This window comes from Botryllus schlosseri, chromosome 6 (genome assembly GCF_051294905.1).
Source record: "Botryllus schlosseri isolate E-star chromosome 6, Bs_hap1, whole genome shotgun sequence".
Taxonomy (NCBI): domain Eukaryota; kingdom Metazoa; phylum Chordata; class Ascidiacea; order Stolidobranchia; family Styelidae; genus Botryllus; species Botryllus schlosseri.
This window is the reverse complement of record NC_137241.1, coordinates 16,560,072-16,572,543: the sequence shown is the minus strand read 5'-3', so window position 1 is coordinate 16,572,543 and position 12,472 is coordinate 16,560,072. Positions and strand designations below refer to the sequence as shown.

At 42.5% G+C, this 12,472-nt stretch overlaps 1 protein-coding gene across 1 annotated transcript; it reads right to left on the bottom strand.

Annotated features, from left to right (window-relative positions):
• Window positions 1-8,755: 8,755 nt before the first annotated feature.
• LOC145441208 (DNA replication licensing factor MCM6-like) lies at window positions 8,756-11,655 on the bottom strand. Its single transcript, XM_080319026.1, has one exon. It carries the CDS (start codon window positions 11,574-11,576, stop codon window positions 9,111-9,113), a length of 2,466 nt encoding a protein of 821 aa, XP_080175152.1. The 5' UTR covers window positions 11,577-11,655; the 3' UTR covers window positions 8,756-9,110.
• Window positions 11,656-12,472: the final 817 nt, after the last annotated feature.

Here is a 12,472-nt window from a genome sequence, read left to right as displayed (position 1 = left end):
TATGTAGTAGATAATGTGGTGTGTGTGTGTGTACGCAGCCGTGATCAGGTTATGCCCAGTGGTAGAAAACAGGTTATTATATCAGGATGTTCTTTTAATGTAGGATCTACATTCTACTCACCATGTTTAAAGGCTGTAGCATCTGCATAATATTTACATTATCGAAGGACATGGAAAAGACATTGAATTGAGTCGACACAAAATCCCCCTTTCTACGACCTGCCGAGATCTAATATCTACTATATCGGGCTCGGCTTTCTACATCTTTGGTCTGTACTGTGTTTACTGGGTCGTGATGCTTCTTTCAAATGTGAGAACCCAATATCAGTGATCACAAGTGTAGGTGGAACCAAACATGGTCACAACAGCAGTATATATGCCCCCCCCCCACTCCAAGCTGTGATTCATTAATGACTTCGGGTCAGGGGAGGCAATGAAGGAAGCAGTACCTCACCTAACGTCAGTATGAGTGAACGAAAATTGTAAAGCCTTCAATTAGGCTACTATTGGTATTTTCTATCGATGTTCATGAATGACACGATTTTGAACATTTTTCTCCCAATACCACACAATTTGCATATTTTTGTTCGAGGATAACGCGCGAAACGAGAGGTAAGGCACAGACGGGCCAAGCCTCACCATTGATAACGCAATTCATCGTAAATGGCTAGGAATTTGTTATAACCGATATTAATCGAATGTAGCTGTAACGATTCCGAAAATTTAGATACTGATCGACTTCTCAATACTCAAAGTATTTGGCGGTAACAGGTTACATATTATATATATACTATATATATTATATATATACTACACGGCTACATTATATCGCCGGTACTATAATCAAGAGCGTAGCATGTATGGCCATGACGTTGTTTGTATCGAGTTTGTAATAGTGAATGTGGCGTCTACGGCAGCTCATTTCGTGCTGTAGATCAGGAAGACAATGTGTATTTGGAAACTGCGTTGCATTTGGGCGTCGCCATGTCTGCCAATCTCTGTGATCAATCAACGTATCGTGCAATCCAAGATTTCGAGTCGGGTACATTGAATTCGCGAGTGATATTGGTCGCCATAGCGACAGTAACTTAAATTTGAGGATTCTGTCAATAGGGGTTCGATCAGGGTTGTAATGACTCGAGTCACGACTCGACTCGAGTCAGACTCGAGTCACGAATTTTTGGTGACTCGACTTGACTCGAGTCATTTTCTTGAAAAGAGAAAATGACTCGACTCGACTCGAGTCAATATTTGGATTGACTCGACTTGTACTCGAGTCATTACGCATGACTCGACCCAAGTCATTGACTCGGCATATTTTATATGACTTGAAGATGAAGAAATTTGCCAATCGTACTGGCTAGATCAACGCATATGACGAATTCTGCCGATATCGCTATTTGTCGCCACTGCTTTCGTTGCACTCGTCTGACATCAGATATGCCGCCGTAAAAACAACAGACAATGGCACCATAGTGTCCTATATGGTGTCGACACAAGCAAATCGCACGGTTCAATGAAATTGTATCACGTCACAGTTTCCATTTGGCTACAGGCAATTTGACGGTGATTTTTGACCGGCTTGCCGAGCATTAAATTTGATGAATCGGATATCAATCGAAAGCTGACTCTGCACTGATTACGAAAATATAAATTTTGTTCCGCTCGCGGCCCTGGAACCCCCACAATCAGCCCCAAATTATTCATTGTCGAGTAGATTGGCAGTGTGACGCAACAATGCTGTCTGGCGAAACGAGAGACTAGCTCAAGAGCAAGGATGCGGCCGAGCGGCGAGAGTGGGATCAGCTGACGTCGCGGCAATAGCAATGTGCAACCGCGCCACAGAGAAACGCTGCGCTGTTGATACTTTTTCTATGCGCTTCGGTACAAGCGAGCACACACCAGCCTTTCCCTGACTTGTAAGGGTAGAACTGGGTCCACAGAATGTATTAGGGCCCTACCAATTTTCGCGCAATATCCTTCAGCTGATAGAGATATGTAGGCTACGTCTAAGTAGTATACATTGGAGATGTCAGATTATGATGATATTGATTGCCTTAGCCCGCTTGTTGCGTAGGGCTCCAGAGACACGTCGCGCTGTTGATGGCGGGTGTCGATACTTTCTATAGTCGCTTTTATGGTTAAGTGTGAGCAAGGAGCATTGAGCATGAGCATACATTACAAGCTTTTATTTTATCCGTATGGGTAGGACTTGGTCCGCGAATGCAGCAGGTAAAATGTTGATTGTTGAATAAGTTTAACAGCAGGAGTGTCGAATTAAACTGGTATCGCTGTCCGGATTCAATCCGTTACTAGAAAGCTTGCGGGACATACCTGCCAAATGATTCCAAAATGTTACCACTAAATTCATACCTTTGTTTTTCACTGGAATATAATCTGATATCACTATAAACGTTGACGTTGGAATTTGGTTTAGCATTTTTCAATCACCAAACAGTTTTTTTTTAATGCCGGGGACCTTTTGCGTCAAAAGTAATACAGTGGTATCACAGATATTTGAATTATATTCATTCTGTAGCCTGTATTTATATTCCTAATGTAACTTACGTAAAACGGATTTGCATTATTTTTTCGCATCTGTGAATAACTGAATGTCCATTGTCCATTCGGCCCAACAGAGTTTGCACTTTTTCGCCTTCTCGGAATTTGGTGTCAAGGTCACCGACGTGGTGCTTATGGGGACTAGAGTGAAAACTCAACACTGTAGTTGTATTACTACAATATGATATATTTACATTATCTAAATTTGCTGTCTTGAGTGAATCTTATTACTTGAAAGTATATTTTTCTTACTAGAAATATCTCTATCAGCTGAAGGATATTGCGCGAAAATTGGTAGGGACCAAATACATTCTGTGGACCCAGTTCTACCCTTACAAGTCAAGGAAAGGCTGGTGTGTGCTCGCTTTTAGCGAAGCGCCTATAGAAAGTATCAACAGCGCCACGCATCTCTGGAGCCCTACGCAACAAGCGGGCTAAGACAATCGATATCATAATAATCTGACATATCCAATGTAGACTACTTAGACGTAGCCTACATATCTCTTATCAGCTGAAGGATATTGCGCGAAAATTGGTAGAACAAGTGATTTGTGGTACAGAACTTCAGAATAACGCGAAACAATAACTTCATATTGTTAATAACTTCATATTGTTAATAATAACAAAAACAAACAACTAGTAGTAGTAGTAGTAGTAGTAGTAGTAGTAGGTAGGGCCCTAATACATTCTGTGGACCCAGTTCTACCCTTACAAGTCAAGGAAAGGCTGGTGTGTGCTCGCTTGTACCGAAGCGCATAGAAAAAGTATCAACAGCGCAGCGTTTCTCTGTGGCGCCGTTGCACATTGCTATTGCCGCGACGTCAGCTGATCCCACTCTCGCCGCTCGTCCGCATCCTTGCTCTTGAGCTAGTCTCTCGTTTCGCCAGACAGCATTGTTGCGTCACAATGCCAATCTACTCGACAATGAATAATTTGGGGCTGATTGTGGGGGTTCCAGGGCCATGAGTGGAATAAAATTTATATTTTCGCAAGCAGTACAGCGTCAGCTTTCGATTGATACCCGATTCATCAAATTTAATGCTCGGCAAGCCGGTCAAAAATCACCGTCAAATTGCCTGTAGCCAAATGGAAACTGTGACGTGATACAATTTCATTGAACCGTGCGATTTGCTTGTGTCGACACCATATAGGACACTATGATGGCACATATAGTAGCAATGCATTGTACAAAATCATCCTGTGATGAAGAGGTAATAGATCCTCCGCAATCAAAATACTAGAGACTTTTCAATTATACAAGCAAACAATCGAAGCAAAGTTCAATTAGTGGCAATGAAATGACTCAGATGTTCAAGTACTTGGAAGAGACTGATAAGCTCATGTGTAGATTTGAAGGCGATGATTTTTTGCATTCTTGGGCGACCAGAAATAATGAGTATCCAATGCTCTTCAATATGGTTCAAAAATGCTTGTCAATTCCTGTATCTAGTGCACCAGTGGAACGTGTTTCAGTAGATGTGGATTTATTCTAAGGCCATGCCGCTATAACATATATGAGGATCCCGTTTCCACTTTAGTATTTTTGAATTGTAACTCATCATTGATTTGATCTGCTGTCAGTGAAAATACACTCCATCCATTTGACGTTTTGTTAGGTATGTGCAGTATGCATGTGAGTAATAATGAATGGCTAAAGTCGTGTGATGTTTGTACAATAGGGTTGTTCAAAAATAACTTCTTATTTATTTTATTGGGTGGCTACTTGGTAAAATTGTTATGTTGCATAAAAAGAACACTGAATCTGGCTTAATTTTAAAAAGTAGAATCAATGCTATGAGAGGAGAAAATTTTATATTTGAATATAAAGGGAGTGTTTTTGGTGAGAAATTATTTCATATAATATAATTAAATGCTAGTAGTAAGCCGACTATTTTTTCATATCCAAAATATTCCACTCTAATAAATTCGCTTTTTCTAGTTGGAATTGAGCCAAATTTGCTATGCGAATCATATTTTTACACAATATAACAATATCATGAGGTGGCCGGTAAAATTCGAAAATCTCTATTTGTAGGTAATCCAAAATTTCCTCTCATATTAGAAACGCCCCGGCGGATATTTCGGGATCTGAGCAGGAAAGCTGGCCTTTTTTTAGTCAACCACCTGATAATGTGAAAGAAAAACTGTACGTCTACATCAGGGGTTCTCAACTTTCCTTGTATAACGGGCCGCATTTTAACAGCAAAAGACGCTGCGGGCCGCAGAACTATGTTACCTTGCATTCATGGGCTACTATTAAATTTAGGCTATTGTAGCCGATTTACCAGTCGTATACCGGCATTTAGTACATTTCTATGCATTATAAAGTAATAATGAACAGCGTTCGTAAGTTTGCAGCTGCTGCTTGTGAGAATGTGTATCTTCTAGCGGCGCATGTAAATCCCTTCATGGAGCGTGCATTATATTCGTTGTCAAGTCGGTTTATGCAACTTCAAATCCTTCCACCAGAGAGCCGAACTCTTTGTTCCAATGCGTGGGCGAGCAAGTATAAAATTACTATAACTTTTGCGTTACAGAGACCATTATCACATTGAGCTCTGAGTGATATGAGAAGAAATCTGGTGTTTGGGGGCATTTCTGAGCAAAACAATCAACATTTCTCCTTTCCGTTCATGCCTAGGGCACTGTACCAATAGTTACAGAAGTCAGCTTTGTCAAGTTGATATTTTTCGCTGGTCCCCTCCCCACGTTTGCCCAGCCAGTATTTCTCTGCATATATGTCCACTCTGATGAAATTCAACCAGATAATTAGTTATACAATGTCGGTGGATTCATCCAAGGCTGCGTAAAAGTAGTCTACGCGGCAACGTGTTTCAGAACAGGCGATAAAAGATTGACTGATATTGATGTTACTCGTCTGGTCAGGATTGAATCAGACGATTGCATCTTCGAAATTTGTCTGGTGATGTTGTCCTTGCTGCTAAGTTCCGGAAACAGCAAATATTCGCAAAGTATGTTACGATTTTATTGAAATCACACCTTCTATATCAGATTTCTTGGGTTTAGCGATATTCGAAGCAATTTTAAACGATGCGTCTGTAACGTCGTCGGCAATCTCAACAACCGTTCGCAGTGAGTCAAACACTCTTTAAAAGTGTAGGCCTACTAAGAAGCGGGATTCTCTTGAACCAGAGTCCAGCCGAATAATGATTCAAAACAATAACAATCTGAAGTCGAGCATATATCAAGAAACGAGAGCACATTGAAGCAGTGCTTCTCAAACATTTTTTAGTCACGCCCCCCCCCCCTTTTTGATAGGGAAAAATTTCGTGCCCCTTATCGTCATATAACAAAATGCAACCAGAATGCTAGCAATACAAACGGCTAGTTTGATGGCATGGAAGGTTATAGCCGTTGATCAGAGAATTCTCAAATATGAAATTCGGACTATACACAGAGAAATAACAGTGAATTAGGGATAAATTGCGCGCAGCGCGAAATTTTTTTCAGTTGACCGCACCTTCGCACCCCCTTCAGATGCTTCACGCACCAAAGAGGGCGCGTGCCCCCAGTTTGAGAACCACTGTCTTCAAGAATGAGTAATCAAACGAAACAGAGACGGTGCGATAAAAGAGCTAAGTATCTAAATTAATTTGTAACAATACCGTGTCATTAGTAATGGCGTTTATAATGAAAGATGTCGCGGGCCACAAAATATACGTCTGCGGGCCGCGGGTTGAGAACCCCTGGTCTACATGAACATGCATCTGTTGATTCTCTATCAGCTGGTATCTAGACGTGAATTCGTTGGTTCTATATCAGATAGCTTGTAGAATGAATTCGTTGATTCTCTATAAGCTAATTCAGGATTGAAAACATGAGTTAACATGACTTCAATACTGTGACTTGGACTCGACTCGAGTCATAACACTATGACTCGGACTTGAGCCTTAAAACGGTGACTTGGACTCGGACTCGACTCGGTGATGAATTGAGAATGACTCGACTTGACTCGAGTCAAAACCACAAAAGTAAGATTGACTCGTGACTCGGAACAATGTGACTTGGTTACAACCCTGGGTTCGATCCCCTAGACCTGATGACGGCATTATTTTACCTCTCAAAGACATGATTATTCTACGACGATAGTAATAATTTGCGTCGTGATGAAAATTTACTAAAAAGTTGCTACAATATTGATCAATTCAGTACAAATATTTATATTTGGAAAAGAGCCATATATAACACCCAAAAGAGCCATATGTGGCTCGCGAGCCATAGGTTCCCGACCACTGGCCTATAGATTGTAAATAAGAGGCATGCACTCTGGAGAAGAAAGTATAACATAAAAGGAAGTGACAAAAATGAATGCTGCATGTGTCGGTAGGCGAGGTCGATATATCATATTGTGGTCCGGTAACCTTGAGGGCTAACTGGTATTGATTCAGTAGAAATTGCTACGACTATAATTCATGAGTTTCTCGCGGGTTAGCATTAGGGCTTGGCAAAATCGAGTACCTGAGTGATTCGATTATGAATCACGTGAAATGTTTCGAGTCGAGTATCACCCATTATGACGTCACAACATAATGTAATATGTCGAATTTCAAATATGTACCTTTTATGCGACCACAAAGACTTTAATTCCTGTTATCCATCACATTAAAGATAATTTAATATTTTTCGACCATGCCGATTTCATTGCACTTGGTGACAATGTTGTGGGATAATTATGACTTCGGAAATGTGTTATTTCTAGTAACGTTCGTAGCACAGATGAGCATGGATTAGGATTAGGTTTTGAAAAAACAGGATTTGTGAAATTTTGTCGGATTTGGATTAGACATTTTTTTCAGAACGGATTAGGATTTGGATTGGATTTACCTATTTTCTGGGAGATTGAAATGTCGTGTGGCGAATGGCGACAAACTTTATTCAGATCAGTTATTAATGTACTTATGGTTACCAAGTTATCTTGAATCAAGTGAATCGTTGGTTGTGAAAGAAAATTTTCGGATCCCTCCATTGCATAAATTAGTATTTTTTCTGAATTTCCAGTTGGAATCGGATTAGGATAGGACATGGACTTGAATATGAAAAAGTTATGGATTAGGATTTGGATTTGAAGGTTCGGATTTGGATTGGGACATAGAAATTTCAAATCCGCTCATCTCTGGTTCGTAGCTTTGTACTATGTGTTTGGTATGCTACAATACGGCCAATCAAGGCTCCAAGGCTTCAACAGTAAAAATTAGTATCGAAACTATAATTCTCGTTGATAAATTAGATTTCAGTGGCGAGGAGAGTATAATTTCAGTACTCGAAAAAAATCGTATTTTACTACTCGACTCGAATCATTAAAATTAATACTCAATTCAGATTCGAGTACTCGAATCATTGTGCCCAGCCCTAGTTAGCATCCGCTTGGTCCATTGCTATTATTACTTTGTTAAAACATGCTGTCTGAGATTGTTGCTGCTCAAAAGTATAGGAATCGCTCACACGTACCGCATCAAACTAAGCGAACAACTCCTTTGGTGAGACGCATGTGATTCCAATTTCGCATTCATTCAGGAGAATAATATTTCCATTCGAGAATCGCATTTGTTCTTCGGGACTGCGGCCAACATGCGTCGGTCATTAATTGCCAATTCTGGTTTTATCGTCGTCGATCATTCTGCTTGTTTGCGAAGTCGCATGTTGACCGAATCTTTATGTAGTGATGTGTCCTGGTCCTAGCGTGGAGATGACTGTCGTCAAATAGTCTCTCATAATTGCGAATACAGTCAGACAAAATTCTTCAAATTTTGCGTACGGTATTAGTTTTCGGGAGGGGCATATCAAATATCCATATTAAAATCGAAAGACACTAAATTATGATAATTTACGAATATTTTAGGGGTCCATGGTCCCTTTCTCCCCCTGGGATTCAGTCGGTGCGATAAAACCATCTCAGGAAATCAGCGAACCAGTAACCTTTATATTATCAATAACTTTTTATAACAGAACTGACTCGTAGCTAAAATCTACTTGGATAAGTGAATGTAAGTTGTTACTGGCCCCAGGCAGACTGCCATCTAGTCTCCATCCACGCAATTCAGCATAATCTCATCTGACAATCTGGATAACGGTACTGACAGAAGCTTCGGCACTGAAACCCAACCGTTTCAATACTGAAATCGCGTCACAGCCTGTTCAGCCACCCTTCCACAAACTATAAGATAAAGCCACATCAGAACCAAACAAACTTTATGTCAAAAAGCTCACATTCATGATAATAGGATATTCGGGAACACCGCTGAACAGTTGGTAATTGGATCAACGTTAAAACTGACCAAAACATGTTAAAGCACGAAGCTCATTTAAGGAAGTGGTGACTCGATACTTTGGACAATAAACGCAGGCCGTCTCCAGGAACATAGCAAGGGACACCGTGCTGTTGTTGATTCCACCGAATTACAGCAATCTACATCACAAATAGCGGTCATGATTGATCGACACTTCTTCAAGGCAGTGAATGGAAAAAGCTACAACAGCACTAACAAAAATATTTATATGATACGACAAACCAGGGTGCTTCGTGGAATTTAGTCTGCCATTATATAATTTGGATGTACCACGAGCATCGCGTCCTTTTCTTTCGGGTCGGCAGGAGCATCGCCCGCACCGTCTGCCTGACTGATTTCAATAAGAATATTATCTTTCGTCACCAATCTGTCGATGACTCTCTCAACCATCGCTTTCTTATCCAGCAGATCTTCCTCCGACTCGACATCTTCCACAATCTGCTCCAGATACCAGCTCACGAGCTCAGATTTCCGAAGCGCGCCGGCCGTATCGCTTTCACTGTCCAGCTCTTCGAGAACCTCCTCGTTTTGACGGAGGTGCAGCACGAGCATGTTGCTTATTCGCTTGTATTCTTCAAAACTGATTTTAGTCGGCTTTTTGCGAGGTTGCGGTGTAGCGGGTTGCGTTACGTTGGTGTTTTGAGTGCCCAACGGTTGCACAGCGGGAGTTGCTTCGGCAGGCGCATCCGATTCCATCGGCACGTCCTCGTCTTCATTTTCAAAGTTGATGTCCGGAGTCTCCACTTTGATGACCGATTTATTCAGCAATCTGGCTGCTTCTTTAACGTGTTTCGGCAGTACTTCCTCCAAGCAATGGAGACGCGCCATAGCCTCCGACAGACGCACCAAGCTCTCCAACTGACGAACGGTGATCCTCCAGGAAGACCTAGACACGGTCGAGCAGTCGCGTTCTCTCATCCTCTTGTATTCTTCGACGATGTAGGTTTCGGCTTCCTTCGTTATCTTCGGCTTGAACATTCTCGCGAATACGATGTATCTCTTCATCTCGTCGATGCTGTAGGTTCGAGAAATCGACTCGTTTTGTCGGGCATGCAAGTCAACGATTCTTCTTGCGATAGCGTAATCAATGACTTCATTGCATTCATCGACGATCACAAAAAACAAGTCAAACCGCGACATGATCGGTGCCGACAATGAAATATTCTGCCTCAAGGATTTCACTCGGTCGTATCGACCCCCGATGGGATTTGCAGCAGCTAGAATCGAAGTCCGAGCACTCAGTGTCGCCTTAACGCCAGCTTTTGCCAATGATATCGTCTGCTGCTCCATAGCTTCATGAATCGCAACTTGGTCTTTGGGATCCATCTTATCGAATTCATCGATGCAACATATGCCGTTATCGGCAAGCATCAGCGCACCGGCTTCGACGACAAATTCATTTGTTTCTTCGTCCCGCACGACGGCGGCCGTCAAACCAGCTGCCGTAGATGCTTTACCGCTCGTGTACACTGCGCGCGGAGAAAATTCTTCAACCTGCTTCAGAAACTGGCTTTTGGCAGTACTGGGATCTCCGACCACACAAATATTGATATCACCTCTCAACGTCGTCTTTTCGATGGTTGTTTTCCTGACCCCGCCGAACAGCTGCAACAATATTCCGCGTTTCACCTCATCGTTTCCGTGAATCGTCGGGAACATACTCTGGCAAATATTGTTGTAGAGATTTTTGTCGCAAGACATTTTGTAAACCTTCTCCCACTCGGCGTCCGACATTTGGTTTTTCATGGATTCCAACGTCTGCTCGTCGGGTCTCATGTCTTTTCCGCCGAACGCGGGGTTCGTCGCCGCCACGTGACAGGCTAAAAACGCCTGCCTGTAATTCAAATCGCGAGCGCCGAGAGCCTTCAGACCGCGCACGCCTTCATTTTCAAAGCCTCGTTCCGACCGATTGCGCCGAGCGGGCTCGGCCCTTGCGCCAGGCGCCGAGAGTTGCCCGACGTCAGGAACCACCACAAGCGTGCCTATAAAATCGCATTTATCGCCGGCCTGCGCTACTTCGACCGATTCTGTACGAACGATCACCTCCACACTTCGAGGTATGCAGCCTCTGGGCAGTTCCGCTTGCACTTCCTGAATGCGAATCTTCTGAAAATCGACAAATCGCGACGAATGAGTGTCGAGAACAAACTTAGTACGGTTACCACACTGGGGATTCCTGCAAATGCTCGGCTGCGTGTATTTGAACTGCTGTTCAACGTCCTTGATCACGGTTTGGCAATCGAGGCAAGTGAACGTTCCGCTGACCAGCTCGGGATGAACAGGATGCGTGCGTATGACTTGACCGCTGATTTTAAATAGAGTTCCGATTCTGAAGTTTCGAAGTTCGCGAATCTTACGCTGGTTAGGGACATCTTCAAACGCGATGTACAAATCCTTTCCGGCCGGAATGCCGTGGTAATGATGCCTCGCAAAGTTTCGGACAGCTAGACACAGATATTGATACACCCGATAATACTCTTCTTGGATTGTGTTGTATAGTTGTTGGCTGTATATTTCAACGTCAACCAGGCTCACTAGCAGCGTATTTCTTTCCGGTCTCATGAGAGCCTCCGCCACGGGCAAGTATTTCACTTCGCCCTGCACAGCATACTCTTCGAGGAAATCGAAGAAAAGCTTTTGAACTTTTTCTCCCAAGTGGTCAACCACTTTTGCAGCTTTGTCACCTGCTCCTTGTGAAACGTCCATAGCTCTTCAACTGTAATGCTAGGATTGGATATGTGTATCGAATATGCTGAAGAAGAATCTAGTTCAGTTAGTATCGTACACCCATTTACTGGCTTTTATACAGAAAATTACTAGTTTTTGTAGTTTAAATGAGAAATGCTAGAATGAATAGATTAATACAATCAAGACAAAGTATATAAAGTAATGAACAGAAAGCACAGTGAAGTGCAAAGTAGCACTGAATTCCCATTCAATAAATTTTAAACGAAATAGCATATTAATATTGAAATGAACCTGAATATTTTCGGGTGACAGCCAGAGTGGAATTGGTGGCAACGTCACGCGCAACTTTCCGTTTAATTACTTGATTATTCTATGAGAGAAACCCTTCTGTCACGCGCAACTCATTGCTGAAAACAACCACTGTTTCCACTCTGGGGTGACAGTTGTCAGGGGCCAGAGTGGAAACACCATTTATCTTTGACAATAAGTTGAGCGTGAGAGAAGGGTTTCTTGCATAGAACAATCAAGTTAATATAATGGTAAGTTTTGCATGATGTTGCCACGAATTCCACCCTGGGTCAGGGGAAATTGTCAGCAACAGCAACTAGCCGAGCGAGATAGTGTAATGGTTGTGCGTCCGGCTACTCGATCGGTAGGTCATGGGTTCAATCACCGGCCGGGTCAGACCAAAGACTCGACAACTGGTATCCGCGGCTATCCTGCTAGGCGCTCAGCAATCACGGATAGCGTGGAGGAGAAAAAACCGGGGGTGCAGACTAGATGACCTTACTATAAAGGCCGAATCGCATCTCCGTCGTCAAAGCATCTCGATGGTGCAGGCGAAAAAGAATATCATATCTCTCTCTCTCTCTCTAGTAGAGAATTTGAAAGAACATTGCATATCAACAATCATA

Coding starts and splice junctions, on each gene's coding strand:
- LOC145441208 (XM_080319026.1), bottom strand. CDS start 11,576: ATGGACGTTTCACAAGGAGCAGGTGACAAAGCTGCAAAAGTGGTTGAC.